Consider the following 18,990-nt stretch of genomic DNA (forward strand, 5'->3'; position numbering starts at 1 on the left):
TACTCCAGCCCTTAAACCCTTTAAATCAAAATGGTAATCAGCTTCAACAGAAACATCCATATATAGTCTACATGATAGCAGCAGCTTGTGTGCCAATCGACTAACAGTGTGTGTGTGTGTGTGTGTGTGTGTGTGTGTGTGTGTGTGTGTGTGTGTGTGTGTGTGTGTGTGTGTGTGTGTGTGTTAGGGGGAGGACAAAAGCCACACACCCCAAAGTGTCAGTGGATGTGACTTGAAGCTCTGTTTCTCAATTCTCAAACAGGTGTTTGTTTGGTGGAGGAGGAGAGATTACTCTGGTGAGAGTTTACTGCTCTTAGTTGATTTAATTCTCAGTCAGGTGATGAGTGAGATTGTGAGTTGCAGAACATATAACCAGAAGCATTGCTCGGTGTTCTTCCCTTACATAACGCACAATGCGCGGTTTAAAGTGCATGCGAAAAGAAAGCAAATCCATAGCGTGCTAAAACTATGAATACACGTGTTGGCTTCTTCTTCTGTATATAAAAAAAAAAAGAAGCATGTGAAGCAAACAAAAGGATGCTTGCACTGCCATGTTGCTGTCATCCTCCCTCGGGTTACGGATCTTCTTCTGCCTGCATGGGTGAGGAGCTGGGAGCCTGAAGTGGGACGGGCAAAGAGGGGGAGCTCTGGCCCCGTCCCGTTCTCCACGTTTAATGAGCGCTCCCATCACGCAGGAGCAAAAGTCCAGGTGGAGCAGCTCAGCGCGTGCACTCACGCCCGCTGCGTTTCAATGAGAGAGTAAGGATTCGCGAGGAAACTGTGCAGAATATTACTTTATTTTAACGCCCTGAGGATTATTTCCACTTCTCAAGGTAAGTTTACCTTGGTGGCTTCAGGAGGAGGAGGATTTTGATCAGAAAGCTCCACTGCACTGGGGGGTTTGTGCTCGCTGCTGCTACCACATTTCTTAAAATGCTGCATAATTGCGTGTCATTAATATCCATTGCAAGCACATTTGAGTACTTTTAATAACCAGGTCTGTATGACATTTGAACAAACACAGCGCGAGGTTTTGGTGTTTTTTCTCTCACTTTTTTTCATTAACTTTTCTTGTTTTGCTATTTTTGGACTGCGCTTAATTTCAGCCGACCTTGTGAGATTTGACAGGCTGTCCAAATAAACGCAGCACTGCTAACGTTCATGCTTGTTTCAGGATACTTTGGGTTTATTTTTCTAATACACCCCCCTCCTCTTTCTTAAAGTTAGTTTTTTAGCTGAATGAATTCAGCCATGTTATGATCATTTATACGGTAGTCTACAGCCTCTCAGTGCTGATTACAAAATATGATCTTTGGAAAGGGCTCCAGTTTTTATTTATTTATATTTCTATGCGGCTAGGCGAAGACTTTATTTTGAAATGACTCATTTTGCCTGAGTAAATAGTCCGCAAACCAGAAGGGTGAAGTCTTCAGCTACTATTTTTTATTTCTTACACATTATGTTTGACAATTCTTTGTGTATTCTTCCTGACATTTCTGTATGGTTTGATGGAGCCTGACTAAGCACAGGTGGTCTCTCTACAACAGGCTCTGGCTTGCAGTCAAGCCAGTGCCAAGAATTAAAGTAATTCAGCCTGTTCTGTGCTTGATAAACAAATACTGTCCCAGCAGCCCAAAAGGGTACAGAAATGACCTTGTAGAGACATGTTGGCTTTCCTCTGTGTCTGATCTCTCTATGGTTCTTTAGTGTGCTTGTTGCTACACATCTAGCATGCTTACAGTGCATTCTGGACACCTGTGAATGCTGGGATGTACCCCTCCCTGGCACTGGGTGAGGGTGCATACTGCTCACTGCTGGCGTGCCATCACCTAGGAACCCTGTTGAACCGAGTTACAGTTCCTGAATCATGATACTCAAATGAGCCTCAGTCCGCTTCTGTGGTTACCCTCGTTGCATTTACACCGGCCACCCCAGACAAGGAATGTGGGTGCCGCTGAAATGGAGGAGGATTAAAATACAGTCCTTGTGTTTTGGCGTGACGGTGCATGGACCTAAAGTTCACCATTACTGATGGAAAAGCTGGAAATAATAACGTGAATTTCAGTGCGTTATCAGTGCTAATCAACAACTGCCTTCGAACCCTTCTAGGACTGTGGGGCACATCACAACTGGGTGTCACAGCTGTGTGGTTGTCCCTGCTTGGAGAACCCATTGTGTGCTGTCCTTTGAAACAGGCACAGACAGCTACTGTACATCCTGTTTGCATTTTTGCCACCATATACCTGTGAAACTCCTGCCAGGTGTGATTTTCACCCTGTATTATCAGATTTCTAGTTCTTTCGCATTCAAAAACACCGGAAATGTGCCTTCAGGAGCTGAACATGTTCATTTCACTGCAGCAGCAGTCCACCAGACTTTGTCTCAAAACTGCTTGCCCTTGTAATCTTAGCTACGGTTGTTTTGTAATCCACAGTCGAGAGAATGCTATTGAATTGTGCATTAATTCCTTAAACTATGTGACCTGTCTGAGCCGCCTGGTTTGAAAGGGACTGAGGCCTCTGCATAGATGCTTTCATCTTTTCAAGTGGCTGTGCAAATCCCTTTGCTTATTTTTCACACAGTATTTCATGGTCAACGGTTTGTTTGATGTGTGGCCCCACCCATCAGAAATTAGATGCAGAAGATGCTCAGTTTGGTGAACTGTAAAGCATGCTGGCACTAGGTACCACACATGCCTTATCTAACGTTTTAACACAGGTGTATGCAAGACATACAACACCTACACAGATGTATTGTGGTGGTAAGGGGGTGAGTCTGTTTGTTTTATTCTTTAGTTGAGTGTGAGTGTGTGTGTGTGTGTGTGTGTGTGTGTGTGTGTGTATATTATCTTCTGTAACAGAAACTCCCTACAGTGTTTGTCAAAGGATATTATTTAATCCATGTTTCACTGCTCAGAGAAGGAGGCATTTACAGGCTCACACTGAGAACACAAATCAAGAGGTCTGAAATTATTGTCATTTTTTGTCCATTTCATTTTGTCCTACAATGACTTCATGCCTTCCTTATATGACACGTCAGAGGAACAGAGTCCCTGAACAAAGGTTTTTCTTGCAGTATTACTGCGCTAGGAGTTGCTCGACATCACGGTTTAGATTTCCTCGCAGGTGTATGACAGATCAGTTTTGTAGTTTGCGTTATCCAGTGAAGCGTGCTGCAGGTTGGCCTCCTGTACACGTATCTGTCCCAGCTTGTTCCCAGCCTCAGATTTTTTTCCCCGCACGGACAAATTGTAGTCCTGACTGTGCAGCAGTGATCCATCTGCCTGTCAGAGCACAACACTGTAGAACAATCATGTCAGTGCTCATGAATGTCAGATAAATATGTAGAGCTGCATTAGGGAAAGTCCTATCACTGCCAACTGCAGCTATATTAATTTCACCTTAACACGATATGTTGTGGTGTGTAATCACACACAAACAAATATCATTAGATAAGAAAGCATACACTTGGTGAGTCTTGCTAATCTAGGCTAACATGTTGCTTGCTCTAGCTTCATATTTAGCATATGGCCAACAGAATAGGTTTAGTTTTGGCGCAGTTGAAGGTTAAATGCCTTGCTGAGGGGCACCTCAGTTGTGTTAAGGTTGGGATTCTCCACACCCACACTCCTGGACAGTTGCCAGATGGGACATAACTTAAAACCCGCTCAATTTAATAAAAAACAGCCCAAATCATAACTCTGCTGAAAACCAGCATAAAACCGTAAAACCAATAGAAAACACATCATACGCATGCAAAGCTATATATCTGCATCAAATAACCATAAATATATTGTTGGATGCTATTACAACCCACAAAGAGTGATGTTAGAACCTCACATACACAAATTTAAATGTCAATAATGTCAGTAGATGATCTAAGGTAAGTAGACCTTCATGATGATTAAATACAATCAAAACATTCTCAAAATGAATGAGTCAATAACATGAGTGAGAGGACACAAAAAAGTTTACTTAATTTTGTATGATTATCTTTTTTACTTTCTAATGACTTGATGCTTGTTTGTTATTATTGTTCTCACAATACTTTCAAAACCCTGCCAAATATTGAAAAAAGCAGGCCAAATTTAATCTACCAGTCCAACATAATCAAAGCCCAATCTGGCAACACTTCCTGGGGTCAACTGGGGATCTTCTAACCACAGATTGGAACAAACAGGTGTATTTCTACATTGAATTTTCAATAGTAGTTCAATACTTCTGGCCCATCACATCTGACCCTGACTCAGAGGTCGCTGTATGATCACATGTCACCGCTTGATCAGATTGAACCTGCTGGAGTGTGTGATGTGATGAGGAACAGCCATCTTCTGTTAACAGGGAGGCCTCATTCATCACCTCCATCCCACCACCTCGGCATAGAGCAGGGACCGGGCTGGCTCTCGTATTTAGTTCATCTTCCAGCCAGTGTAAGGCTTCCTCTGGCTGGCTGCGATATCATTACTACAACAAACCTGCGGTGTCTGGAATGACGTCTTGATCCACTTGTGCTCTAGTTAACATAGGCCACCCTTTGATTTATTACTTTTGAATCGCAATGACAGACACACAAAGACATTTTATCTGTCTACTGTAAACAGCCTTTATTTTAGAATGGGAGCCAGCTTGATGTGGTTGTTCGTTTCAAACAAAGATGCCATCTGATTGGACACAGTTCCCCGTTCCTTACACATTAAACTGTGTGTGCTCTCTAATTGAGTCTGACTCCATAGTCACATACTGTTTTGTCTCAGCCCAAAGGTTCACTGTGGGGCTTCCGATTGGCAAATAGCTTCAGCCATTTGAAACCAAAATAATTGGAACTAGAAAGGGTGAGCTACGCTGACCTGCAATCCATTTTTTATCTGACTGATTTCAGAAGTAGGAGCGACAACTTAAGTTATAATAAATATGTAAATATTTACTTGGCCACATTTGGTTTTGTGAATGCCGATGAGTCCTTCAGCTCTGTGTTACAATCCAAAGTCTGTCTGCTATTTATCCGAAAATCTGTGGAAAGTGTTTTCAGAGGCACAAGTTTACTCTGTCTTGTTTCCAGCTGACACTACGCCACTACATCAGAAATGTTTAGAATAAAGTGACCAAAGCAGGAAGCAGGAAATGGGTTTCAGAGGGTGACAGTGACATTCTACTGCTTCTCTTCTCTCTAAGGTTGGGAGGTTAGACAAGGACATCTGGCTGACCTGCTGAACCGACACAGCACCCATCATGATCAGAGCATCACTCACGGCCATTTGTCTTGGTGAGCAACCCGTCTGTTTCTCTGCAGAAGTACGCTGGTTTTAAATGTATCATCCTACACAACAACGTTTCGTATTTTCCAAAATACTCCCTCGAGAGTCCAATTTTTCTTTACATTCACACCCTCAAACAGCAGCATCCTCCGTCATAGAGGTTTTTCTGTGTGCAGTAAACACACTGAAGATTACGGTACTTTGTCTGCTATTGTGTGAAACTCCCTCTGCCTCCCCCGCAGCGCTCCTCCTGTCCTGTGCTTGCTGGGCCAAGCCTAAAGGATCAAAGAACAAGAAACCAAAGCAAGGTAGCCATCAGCAAGCCTGTAATCTCCACCAGTCCCAGTGTTATCATCTCCACTGCAGTTTCTTCACATTCACTTATTCCAAAATAGAGACTTTCTAAATCACTACATACTGGAAAAGCTTTCGATATGTATTGGTAGGCTGGATACGTTTTTATTTTTGTTTGAGAAATAACGAACGATTCTTTGATTATCAAATTAGTTGTTTTCCTGTAAATTGATTCATCAATTCATTGACTAATTGTTTCGTCTCAAACTAAACTGCTATGGAAACATTGATTATATTTAACTTCAGCATCTAAACAACAATCCTGACCTGTCTAATATTCTGTCTTCCACTTCTTCTTCTTCTTCTCTCCACAGTTATTCCAGCCATCGAGTGTGATGTCAGAGCAGGGAAGATCAATCTCCCAGAGTTCATAGCCAAGTGTCCTGCACACTGTAAGGAGACAAAGCAGCAAGTCTATGGGACAGGCGTGTTCGCCTCCATCTCCAGCATCTGCAACGCAGCCATCCACAGGTCCACAGCCAGCAGAGTGATGAATGTCAAATAAAGCGCTTTATGGCAGTCAAAGTAGTCTTTTTATCCGATAAAACTTTTTGTGTCCACAGTGGCGTCATCACCAACACGGGAGGAAAGGTGATAGTGAGGAAGATGGCGGGACAGAACATCTACAAAGGCAGTAATTCCAATGGAGTGCGCTCGCTGTCTCTACCTAAGTGGAGGGAGTCGTTCGTTGTCTCAGGTATTAATAATGAAGGAATCCATGTTAAACACATTTATTTAGAGTTAGCCCTCCAACCAGCAGCTGGATCTGTTGTGTTTCAGTGGGGAAGCCCAAGAAAGGAGTGATCTACCCATCTACTCTGGACTACGTTCCCTCAAGACCAACCTACGTGAAAACAAGTGAGAGGAGGGTCATTTTAACACTCACATCATGCATCTTTTATGTTAATATGAATTTTAGTGCACTCAATTTAGTTTGGACAATCTGATTAGAATCCACTAAGCAATGAAAAAGAATCCAGAAATGTTGCTTCAAACAGAGAAATTTGTTTTAGATGTCTATATCAACAGTATTTATATTAAAAATGATTTAGAGTATAGTTGGACTTTCTACAAATTAAATACTGTGGAAACACAGGTTAAATGTAAAGTAGACTTCTAATAACTTTGACTTTTCAAACAGTCTTTGCTCAGTTTTAACCCAGACTTTGTGGCAAAGGGTTACTACGTACACAACTGTCCCTGCGCTTGACTCTGGCAAGTTGAACTTCGCTCAGGATGAATGGGGAGTCGTAGTGCTGCAGTCTCGTGAAGAATGTCAAGAATGCATTACAACACAGAGGTTACTGTAGACACTCTTCCTCCCCGTCCATCCATCTTCTACACGACCGCCTTAAACAGTCTCCTTTCAGGTCAAAAGGAGGCCAAATCCCCTGCGACCACCACAGCGCTGCCTACGACAACAGCACCTGAACCCACCACGACTACAACACCTGAGCCCACCACCACCACCACACTGGCACCCACCACCACTACAACTACACCTCCACCCACTACCACCAAGCCTCGTGCTGCTGTCCATAAAGTTAGGGATGCAGGTGATTTAAACAAACACACACTTCAATCAGCTTTTTGCACACATATGTACAAAAAGCTGATTCTTTCCTCTAAATCAATGGATCCACGTAAGTGGTGTGCAGGATTGTGTATTTACTTGGATGCAGGATGCTGTTAATGATCCAATAATACCGATCCACACAGAAAATCCACTGCACTGTGTGCCGCCTAACTGACGTCTGACTAACATTAACAGCTTGTAACTAGAAAAGCTGTTTGCCAGAACAAGCTTTCATCTGTGTGAAACTGAGTGATGAAGATGAATGATTGCTGCTGGTAATTACAAGTCACAACCGCAATTATGACAAATTACTGCTGGTCTGTGATGAAGTTTGTACAGTGCTGCTCAGCTGCTTGAGTGACTTCACTGTACACTTGATCGCCAAACCTTTCATCACTCTTATTAAATGAAAACATTATCAAATGGTAATCACTGCGAGACATCGGCCCTGTTTTGGATGGAAGTGCAGCTACAGTGCAATGCTGCAATATCTTAAGGTATGTGTGTAAATGAGATGGGCGGTGTGCCAGACAACCTCCCGACCATCTCTCTCTCTTTCATTTTCTGTAACATTACCTCGCTCCACATTGGCACCCCATTTGTCTTTCTTCTGTCCAGGCAGCAGTCACCCATACCTCGCCTCAAGTAAGTGAAGCAAAGCAAAGAGGGGTCAACACGGTTTTTAGGGTTTTTTGGGTGGCATGAGGGTGCAAGGGTGTTGTTTTGCACTGGGATGTATGCAGGAATATATTTCTACATCAAGCATGGGGTGTTTGCGGTAAATTAGTCCTTAAAAGTGTGCATTAAAATGATTTGTGTATTCTGTATTAAATGTGTTGATGTTAGTTAACTTGTGTATCTAATAATAATCAAAATCAGTTCAGTTCACTCGTTTTAAGTCAAAAAACTTAAAACAGTAAGAGCATGACCCGGGTAATTGGTTTCTACTGAATCCCAAACCAAGATGTTGTATTTACATTCAAATGTGTTTGTCTAAATTTGCCCACACTCGCACTGGGATAGGACAGTCACAGAATGAGCACGGAAAGAGGCCCAGCCAAGGTATGTCAATACTTTCACTGATCCTGCAGCTCTTGGAAAGTCTTTCACAGCCCATATAACCATTTAACTAAACCACGACATTTCTTCAAAGTATTCAGAGGAAGTGCCTATCCCAATAGATTCCCGCAACGTGCCAGTGCAGGTAAACCAAGCTTTAAACCTCCTGATGTCTTTTTTTTTCATTCTTCCTTAACCAGAAACCATCTCAACAATTGCTCTTTGCTCTGTCTTTCTTTTGTACCGATAACATGTAAACTCTGCATGGCATCTCCGTTTCGGTACATGCACTGCTGCTTTAAAAGGCGTTTACTAGTTTTCTAACACCAGATTGTTCTAGAGAAGCTGAGCTTCTGCTCTGTTGTCTTTCAAGGTCAAGTTCAAAGACAGTGTTTTTAGTGTGCCCCATGTTTACTGTCAGTGCTGATACAAAAGAGGAGTTTCATTACATGTTTCCTCGTAATAAACACGTTTGTCTCCACATCTTGGGCCCAGGTCTACGCAGACCAGAGGCAGGGTCGTCTATCAGGAGACAACCATCCTCTCCAGTTGGCCCAGGTCAGCCTCCTCAGTAACACACACAGAAACAGTAACAGAGTAACAGGTACACGCATGGTGGGACTGACAGGTAATGTGGGTCAAGGGCTTCAGGGGTGGACAGATGACTTTGTTGGAACAAGAATCCCAAAAACGAAGGCTGCTGTAAGTCTGGCCCTCGTATCCACACCCATAAGCCCCTGTGGTCTTCACCCCAGGGTCACCACTAATCCACTCCAAGCATCTCATCTAACATTCCTTACGCGAGAACCACTGTTCTCTGTCATCGTGCACATCCTCTTGTTCCTGTTTTCATTTTCTGAGATGAAAAAGGCAAATGAAGCCGAGTTAAGGCCTGTAATATGCCCAGCATATCTCCCTTTGTTTTTTGATATCATGCTGTGCAGAAAATGCCTTCAACTTCACTCAAAGCGAAACAGCTGGGCTACATTTGTGGATGGAGCACCCAAACTGAAACTCTCTTACTCTCTTCTGCCCCCCTCTTCTGTTTCTTATTGCTACAAACAGTTTTTAACAGGGTTCAGCCGGCTCCGCCCGAGCGGTCTCCAACCATGAGCCAGTCAAACCCCGGTAAGTATCTCCAGACCTCCAGCGGGATATCCCAAACTGTCCAAGCAGCCGCACTCGCTGAGAAGTACACAGGTCTGATCACACGGGAACAACTAGGGTAATAAAACCCTCTGGGGTTTTTTTATTATAAAGCATCGCTAATGTTTACCCTCTGTGAGATGCTTTGGTTCAGTGCGTGGTCACTCCCAAGAAATACAATTCTATATTTACACTGAACCCAACATGAAAAATTGAGCAGAGAGTATGTCAGTACATGTCAGAGATGAGCGATGATGTGATATCATCGTCCTGAATTCGTCTTGTAACCCCATCTCCACTATTCTCAGACAGCAGCAAACTCTCAACTCTCTCTATTAGATAAGATCACGATGAGAAACGTGGTCATTCAGTACAGTAATAACATCTTATGACAGATCCCATCTGGGCTCTCTTCCACCTCCCTTGTAAAAGCTTGCAGAGAGGAGAGAGATCAAAGCAGCAGCAACCAAGTGGCGCGGTGCTGCTCCCCGAGAGACGCATGTGACCCGATCCAAAGCGCTGCAGGATCTGGGGCCCGATCTCCAGCCTGTCAGGAATAGAAAGCTCTCTGCAGCCAGGCTCGGTTTGGCTCCCTGAAGAATCCGCTTCTGTTTTTGTTTCTGTGGAATGCGAAAGCGTTTATCCCTAAAGTTAGACATGGCTATATCCATTCAAATGATGGTTGATTGTATGATAGGATTTCTATAATGCAGTGTCAGCCGTTTTAAGCTAGTGCATCAATTATCTGACTAACCTGTTTCTGCTGAGCATATATATATATATAAACTATCTGATCAGTGCAGAGAACAACTATTCAGATCAGCAGCTTGTGGATAATAACGTGAGACTTTATTGAAACCCTTAGGGAAATTCTTGAAGCTTAAGGTTAGAGGTTGGAGGTGAGGTTCAGCTACACAGCAGCGCCCCTGGAGCCGGCAGGGATTCAGTTTCTTTCTCAACGACACTCCAGCGGGGTCTATGCTTGCTGGCTTTGGAGTTTATTAGTTGAAGGGTTTTCTCCTGAGTCGCATTGCCACCCGGCTACCACTAACAGATGTTCAAATGTATTGCTCAGCTTTCTGGAAACCCAGTTTAGCCTTCCATTTGTAATGAGATATGCCCACTTGACAACCACAAAGATTCATGTAAAACATTGTTGAGATTCTTTTCATGGGGACTTTCAGAGAAATTGCATATTATCAACTCTCCTGCAAACATGTGGCAGACTGAGCTGCAACCCAAGGTGAGGATCGGTGTCCCTGATCCCGCTGTGACCTTGTGGCCGCAGTGCCCACTGAAGTGACTCTGATCAGGAGAGTTAAACCCAATCCTTTTAAAGCACCTGTTTCATCAGAAAAAATAACACCCCTGTCTGCTGTATAGCGCTGGGCCTTGGACCGGCAGCAGATTAGGCTAATCTCTGCGTCCCACTATCTACACTGTCCCTAGTTTGACACCAACTTTAAAATAATACTCTCACGCTTCGCTGAGCTGTTGGCTGGGTTCTCCCAGCCTGACCCGATCAACAAAGGCCCTGCTCTCTTGCTGCACTGGATGGGAACCTCAGAACAGGCTTCTGTTGTGTGTTGTGTAAGGGGCCAATCCACCACAGGGAGGGTTAACTGAAGTGTGTGTGTCACGGCTCAGTCAGTTTAAACAGATGCAATGCACTGCTATGGTTTTGCTCAGCTGTTCGGGCTTCTCGTGTTCAATCACATTTCGATTAACGTCAATTAAAGAGCCTGATGTATTCTGCCACATTTCATTTTCAAACTTTGAGTCTGTTTAAACAAATTTGATTATGCCAGCAGGATAGAACACAGAAAACTAGTAAAAGGTATTTTCCCCCCCTCTGTCTCTCTACCCTCAAAAGATGTGAGGCTAAACTTTACTCAGACACCTGTCTGTCTGACTACTGTATGTTTAGTGTCAGAGTAGATGCTGAACATCTTGTACATACCCCAGTGGGGTATGTACAAGATAAAAATAACGTCGGCAGGTCCCCAAGTGTGCTCCTCCTCGATGCTTGTCCTGAACAAAGCTTTCTAATATCCCTGCACAGCTTTTCCTAGAAGGGATTGGGCACTCCCCGTCTTACCTCGTCCGGATTGGTTCCCTGGAGCTCGACAACCGGCAGGTACCGAATACAAAACAGATCATTCTTCTTCAACGATTTATAAGCTTCTAATACAAATGTCAATGTTTTCTTTAAATGCTACGTCAGCATGCTTACATTTTCCCAACATGATGTATAAGGAGAGATTCACTCTTCTAAGATACATCCGTCTTTCAAAATGACAATTGGGATCCCAAAAGTCACGGTCATAACGTATGCTATTTTTAAGTCATGAATGGAATCAGAAGAAAAAAGGAGCAAGTATAATTTTTTAGAGCTGCCCGATAAAAAATGTTTGCCCCGCTGAGTCCAATTGCCAATCGTTATGAGCCATATCTACCCGGTTTTAGTGTGTTTTGTTACAGAAGCTGGTGTACAAGGCTCCAGGACCCATCACCATCCCACATAATCATATCAGCCACCCCGAACCCACGCTAGTGGAAGCGTGGGGTTCATAATCACAGATCCACTGCAGCCCGTTAAACGGTGCTCAACTATCATGTTTACCGCCCTTAGTTGACTATGCAAACATCTGCTAATGAGCACTGAATACCAAAGTCCAGCAGAGGGCCGTGGGTGTATCAGTAGTTTTATGACAGCAATAAATACCTTAAATGTAACTCTTGTAGTTGCTGATGCCTCCACCTCTCTGCTGTACGTTCAGATGTTAGCTTATGCAGCTCCAGACTCAGGATACACGTGGAGTGAGACGGACACATCTGAGATTACAGGTAAATCAAAGTCTGAGGCAGCGCAGCACCCACAGCCAGGTGTGTACTGCCCCCCCTCAGCAGGTTACTAAACCTGGCGTCCATTGATGTTGCATGTAGCATTGCTTGTGTCACTGATGGAGTGAAGCTATCTGCTGACCATGTGTGCATCTGTAAGTACATGCAATGTGTCATGCCATATTGCATGCCATATGAGAGAGTCCTGTGAAGTTGTTTCCACTGGTATGGGATTGGTTTGGAAGAACATGTGACCAATCACAACCATGGAAATGTGTGGTTTTCCCTCTGAGGTTCATTGTGGGAATACTAACAGGGTTTCACAACGTCCTTCTCTAGCTCGGGATCACAGGCCTGATATCTCAGAATATGAGCGCTGGTTTTATAACTTTGGGACCGTACCGTAAGTGCTTTTCTATTCTTTTTACTGGGAACTAACAAGTCTTGGGGTTCGGGTTTTTATATTGTCATATGAAGGGATTGTAATTTTGTCAAATGTCAAACCTGTTTGAGTGTTTTCTCTCAGTTGACACGCCTTTCCAGACATGGACAACACTCATAAACTCTTGTGCCCATTTTATGTTCTTACACAGGACTAGTTTAATTTCTCTCGTGTTTCATTTGGTGTTTAAATGGCTTTGTGCCAATGTTCATTTTGTCTAACTCTCGGCAAGAAATCGAATACACGTGTTTTGCAACAATGCTGGGGATATTGGAGCAAATTTGATTTGTTTTGAGTTACAGTATTAACATTAGAAAATACAAAACTCCCACATTATGGCCAATTGACAAAGCACAAAAAAAGACCTATCTTTCAGCTTGCAGTCATCTGTTTGATGACACAGCCAAAAGAAATACCATGGAGCTGAACACCATTGCGTCTTTTACATTTGTTTCACACGTGTCACAGTCTCACTGATGATGTCTTCACTTTTAGTGCCACGCTCCACTGACTCAGATGGACACCATAAAGTGCCATTGGATAAAACCCAGACTAGAGGTGAGCAGCGGACACATCAAATAGCATCTACAAAGCAATCCTACTCTTTTCTGTCCTTTGCTCTGCTATTCAGTGCGTTGTCAGGTGTTCCTAACTGCTGCGGCTTTAGCGTTCTAATAATGAGTAGAGCGCACAGAAATGATGACAATCCACCTTTTCATGTAACGTCCAATGGTGAGTGTTGGTTAGTTCCTACTTGCTGCTTCGTGGTAGACATGTGCTAATGCCGAGCTTGTATGTATATCATCTAGCAGTGGAGCCAGTGGACGCTTGGAAGCCAGACACAAATCCTTATGAAACAGGTAAGACAGCTGGCACTACTCCTCTCTGTGCACCAAAGAGTAACTTTGCCAGTAAGTCCTCAGTTCAGACTATAAGTACAAACCAAACCTTGGAGGCCGTCCAAGGAAAAAGCATCTGGCCTGTAATTGAAGGGATCCGGAGTCAAAGTCAAAGTGCACGGTGGTTGCTTGAGGATAAAATCAGTTCCTTTTTGGCATACTTATTGCCACAACAGATACAAGCAAACATTGGGATCACTAGAAAGTGGAAGGCTGTGAAACTGCGCCTTCAATGTGAAAGCGGGTCCACCACTCATTCAGAGGATTTGCGGTTCGATCACCCGGCTCCGCTCGTCCATGTCGATGCGTCATAGGGCAAGACACCTAACCCCAAATGGCTCCAGTAGGTTGTGCGTGCGGTGTACGAATGCGTGTGATTGATTAGATAGTCCTAATTCCTAAGTCCTGATGGCCAGGTGAGAAGAGGCACCTTGCATGGTAGCCCCTGTTACTCACTGTATGAATGAGTGAATTACATGAATGATGTGAATGACATGTAGTGTAAACGCACTTTGAGTGGGTGGAAGCACTGTCCAAGTATAAGTCCATTTATCATTCATGGTCAATGTAAATTTAACCAAACAAACATTTTCTCTTTCATTACTAGTAGAGTGTAGTATATATTAATATCTTCTATAAAATGCTGTGTGATTACAAGGGATTGGACTTCAATCATTTGAGAATGCGTATGTCAACGATTATTAACGGTCCAGGGAAATGTGTGAAAAGTATTCTTTACGTTATAGAGCCTGAAAAGCAGACTGGTGTGTGTTCTTGTTTTTTCAGGCTTCAACGGAGGGAGCAGGAACCTACACCCAGAGCACCCTGAGCTTGTGTCACAGGGAGACCCAAGTATGTCCTCACACCGTTTAAAAGCCACTTCTGACACAACACGTGTTTTGTTCATTGCATCTTTGGATTCTGATAATCCTGGTGAAGTTGGGGCAGAGCATTTGTTACCATGGTCAATTCTGTGGCGCGCATAAGCGCACCCTGTAGAATTATTTGGTCAACAAACACACAGATGTTGTTTACATGCAGGTTTCTCACCAACAGCCATGTATCTCTGAGACCTAATAATGTGTTGAATGATTTAATTTCCCTCATAAACCATTTACAAAGACAATTGCATGAAATGCATTGTTTTCATACATGTTTGCTCCGGTAGCAATCGCCTTCCTCGTTGCTTTTGCGAGGTCATTGCTATGTTTCCATCCCGATTGTCAATCAGTGAAAGAGCGTGAAATCACCCATGGCTTGTCCTCATGCACGACATTAAAACAACTGGTGCCCACTGGTAAACATGGCTCCAAAACCTTTAATGTCTGTCGCAGTGACTTTCTTGCTACGACTGTGCAGGGCATCACGTTTTAACAAATGTCACACATTTAACCTTATTTCTTGTAATAACTATATTACCAAACACTTTTTGCAGATTGCATGCGGACCTGGCCTTCCTGATGGACGGGAGCTGGAGCATGGGAAGAGGCGCTTTAAGATCCAGAAGGACTTCCTGTCTGAGGTGGTCAGGTCATCAACGTGGGTTTGTGGCCGGACCCATGATGGGTTGTCATCCAATACGGGTAACCTCACTGCTCCTGTCGTGTTACTGTGTACCATTCTTTAGAGAAGGAAGCATAATTTGAGCTCTTGTTTGTTTCTGAAGGGATGACGCTGTGACAGAGATCAGTCTGAGGTCCTACTCCAACTCCAGGGAGGTGAAGTCAGCCATAGAAAAGATAGGGCAGAAGGGAGGCCTCCTCCAATGTCGGTGAGTGACCCGCTGTCAGCTGCCAGATACACTTAAATGCCAACAAATGCAAGTGTGAAAGGGAAAGGGGTGCAATTATCACATGGTTTACTACCCAGGCACATTTTCACATGCAAGGATAGAATTAAATCTAAATTTGCTGCGAGACAGTGTAAGTTAAATTATAGTCCTGCGTCTGTAAGCCTTGTTTTTCCTCTGCTCTGACAAAAAGCATTTGGTTTTTACCAGCTCAGGGGGTCAGCTTTTAAGAGGGACGAGTGTTGTTTTTCTGCTTTTGGTTGGTGCGTCAGAATGATGCAGCCACTGCCACATGTGTCTTTATACCTTGCCAACATTTTGCATCCACCTACAAATAGTGTTGTTTGTGTTTGCCCAGAAAGTGCTCTTTAATCATACAAGAGTGTGAGAGGTTATGGTCCCACACAGGGCCTCTCCTACACTGCATCTGGTGTAGACCACCAACAACGACTAAATTATAGGATATCACATTTTCTGTTGATGATGCTACACTTAAAGCACATGTCTTTATTTGTACACCACCACGGTAAGTGTTATGCTGCATACAGAATTCTTTAGGAAGGTCGTTTCGGACACATATTATCTTGGAAGACATACAGCTTCCAAAAATCTCAGTCCGCTGAATGTACATAATGAGCACGTTCAAAAGTCATATATATATATAGTCCTTTTGTTTTATTATGCTCTACAGTCCATGTGTATTTGTATTCGGTTGAGTAACAATGTGAGTACAACGAATGGTTCTTCTCTCTCATATTGTCTTATCCCTGAATGCATTCCTGCATTTCAACTCAGACTTGTTCAGAAGTGTCTGTAGCGTCATTGTAACAGTCCTCCTGCTGCCCCCTGGTGCTCTGACAGAAAGGCCCTCTCCCTACATCAACACGCACTACTTCAGCGATGCCAATGGAACCGAGGAGGAGCTCCCAACGTGGCCGTGGTGCTGGTGGACGGCTGGCCCCACAGACAAGGTGGAGGAGGCGTCCGGCTCGCTCGCGAGTCTGGCATCAACATATTCTTCGTGACCATCTGAGGGCCCCGACGACAACGAGAAAACAAAACCTGGTTGAGACCAACTTTGTTGACAAGGTGGAGTATTGTCCAGAAGCGTCGTCGATGCTTCGATTAAACATGCCGGTTTGAAAACAAAGTGTGCCCCCGTTCATCCCGCAGGCTGTGTGTCGGACCAACGGCTTCTACTCCCTGCCCCGTGACCAGCTGGTTTGCTCTGAGGAAGGCCGTGCAGCCCCTGGTGAAGAGGGTGTGCGACACAGACCAGCCTCTTGTGCAGCAAAACCTGCCTCAACGCCAACGACATCGCCTTCGTCATCGACGGCTCCAGCAGCGTGGGAACCGGAAACTCCGCACGGTGCGCAGTTTGTGGGCAACATCACGCGGGAGTTTGAGATCTCTGACACCGACACGAGGGTCGGAGCTGTGCAGTACACCCTACGAGCAGAGGCTGGAGTTTGGCTTCGGCCAGTACAACAACAATGCCGAGCTGCTGAAAGCCATCAAGCGCGTCAGCTACTGGAGCGGCGGGACGAGCACCGGTGCCGCCATCACCTTCGCGCGGAGCAGCTTTTCAGCAAATCCAAACCCAACAAACGCAAGATCATGATTGTCATTACAGATGGGCGCTCTATGATGACGTCAGGGTACCCGCACTGGCTGTCCACGTCAATGTGAGAGGAGGTCGAGGCTTCAGAGACTTTTGGGAGAGAGGTCAAGCAGTGATTGTGTCCTTGTATTTTATAAAACATTTTTACCTCACTAAATATCATAATAATGCATGAAATAATCTAACACTTTGAGCTCTTTAAAAAACGAAGGCGGAAAAGTCTTGAACAGAAACAACAATATCATCATACAAAAAGTACTTTCTCCGGTGGTGTCCATCTGTCCCACAGTGAGGTGTCACGCATTGTGTGTGTTTGAGGTCAAAAAAAGAAGAACACATGTGACGTGTGTCTGTGTAATCTGCTCTCCCTTCTGTGATCCAGTGTGATCGCCCACTCCATCGGCATTGCCTGGGCAGCCAGGACGAGCTGGAGTACATCGCCACGGACCCCGACAAGGAGCACTCCTTCTTCGTGGACGAGTTCGACAACCTCTACAAATTTGTACCCAAGATCATCCACAACATCTGCCAGGAGTTCAACTCCCAGCCCAGGAACTGAGGCCAGACGGGCGGAGGGGAGGGGCAACCTGGGCCGTCTTAACAGAACACTGTCTGTAGATTGACTCACTCGGTGGCCCAGATGGTGGTGCTGCGCCCCATATATACATGAACAGGGAGGGGGTTTGAATTTAGGTGACGATTGTGAGTTCGGACAAAACAAATCTTAACGTGAATCCGCATTCGGCCCCAAATATACAGAAAGGGTTTGCATTCACAGTGACGTATCGACATCTCATGTTTACTGTGGTGCCATGAAGAGAACAGAGAATTACTAATTATTTAGTAAGTCATCCTTTATTTAGGGTTTATAAGTTGTAAAAGGTTTTTTATTAATATTAGTGTTGTGAAATATCCCCCGACTGTAGATGGTGTGAATCCTTTTCTGACATTAAGTTTTTTTTTGCTTTTTATTTCCATTATTAGTTGACCCCTTGACCTTCTGTAAAATATCTGGACCAAAATTAACTAAATTTACTAACTGAATATTTGAAGACTTGAATTTGTAACTACAATCATGTAAAAGCAGGCGTCGTTTTGACAACCCAAAAGTAGAAGCCCTCAAACACAACTTACAGAACCTTTACAAAGGATGCCTTATTAGGAAGTGGTTCAAAACAATTAACACACATAAAGCTACCTTACTGGGATATGGTGCTTGCAATTGTAGATTTAAAGCATGGCTAGCACTTGCTCCTATGGCTTAAGATACTTCATAAACTTAATATGGTGCTTTTTATACAATTCTCTGTAAAGAGGATATACTTTTCTTAGAATTGGTGAATATTAATCTTCCTAATAGGAGAGATTTGATAGTAGGGACCTTGTTAAAGTTCCTCTCAAAGACTATGCTGCTGATACGGCTGTTGGTATGAGTGGTAGCTGAAATGAGGATTATGTGAAAGGCAAATCAACAACACAGAACAAAGAAGTGGACTTGAGTGAGGAAAGAGGAGCTTTGTATATCTTTGTAAAGAGTGATAGTCGATCAGAAATGTGCTTCTCTGGAATGACAGTAGTTCATCTCATCACTCGTCGCAGGCTTTTCTCCGTTTTGATGAAAGAGTATTTATGATTTTCTTCCCGTTATGTCCCGTTTGTACATATGCATATTAAGTCTTTCGCTTATAATGTTCATAATTGATCAATATTTTTTGTTTCGTTTGGCAATTTATAATAAAAGAAAATAAAGAGAACTTAACGGCGTCTTCTCCTGAATGTTTGATGATCCAATTTGTGTGAAAACTCAGACATGATACACACGTTTAGATTCAGAGTAGCTTGCACTCTCCATGGATATCAAAAAGATGCTCCTCAAAACTACAGAACTTGCCCGAGAATCATCACGATTGAAGTTTTCCGAACTATCAAAGTAATCCAGCGACAGTTGTGTGCTCATCCTCAGGTTCACTTGAGTAGGACTTGTTAACAGCTAATTTGGCAAACAT

At 43.7% G+C, this 18,990-nt stretch overlaps 1 protein-coding gene across 1 annotated transcript; it reads left to right on the forward strand.

The window, feature by feature from the left end:
* The first annotated feature begins 697 nt into the window (after window positions 1-697).
* vit (vitrin) lies at window positions 698-18,732 on the forward strand. Its single transcript, XM_034552513.1, is given in 38 exon segments — window positions 698-833; window positions 5,172-5,262; window positions 5,497-5,562; window positions 5,923-6,079; window positions 6,172-6,305; window positions 6,389-6,466; window positions 6,979-7,164; window positions 7,803-7,829; window positions 8,208-8,246; window positions 8,338-8,388; window positions 8,739-8,801; window positions 9,309-9,371; window positions 11,452-11,526; window positions 12,177-12,236; window positions 12,573-12,636; window positions 12,972-12,976; window positions 13,171-13,233; window positions 13,488-13,535; window positions 13,838-13,867; window positions 14,394-14,430; window positions 15,010-15,050; window positions 15,053-15,097; window positions 15,100-15,157; window positions 15,241-15,334; window positions 15,336-15,349; window positions 16,229-16,269; window positions 16,272-16,393; window positions 16,395-16,415; window positions 16,417-16,452; window positions 16,537-16,569; window positions 16,571-16,642; window positions 16,644-16,732; window positions 16,734-16,812; window positions 16,814-16,931; window positions 16,934-17,002; window positions 17,005-17,110; window positions 17,367-17,398; window positions 17,401-18,732. Coding segments are annotated over 37 exon segments (2,493 nt in total). The 5' UTR covers window positions 698-833; window positions 5,172-5,228; the 3' UTR covers window positions 17,544-18,732.
* The last annotated feature ends 258 nt before the right edge of the window (window positions 18,733-18,990 follow it).

This window comes from Cyclopterus lumpus, chromosome 15 (genome assembly GCF_009769545.1).
Source record: "Cyclopterus lumpus isolate fCycLum1 chromosome 15, fCycLum1.pri, whole genome shotgun sequence".
NCBI classification, from domain to species: domain Eukaryota; kingdom Metazoa; phylum Chordata; class Actinopteri; order Perciformes; family Cyclopteridae; genus Cyclopterus; species Cyclopterus lumpus.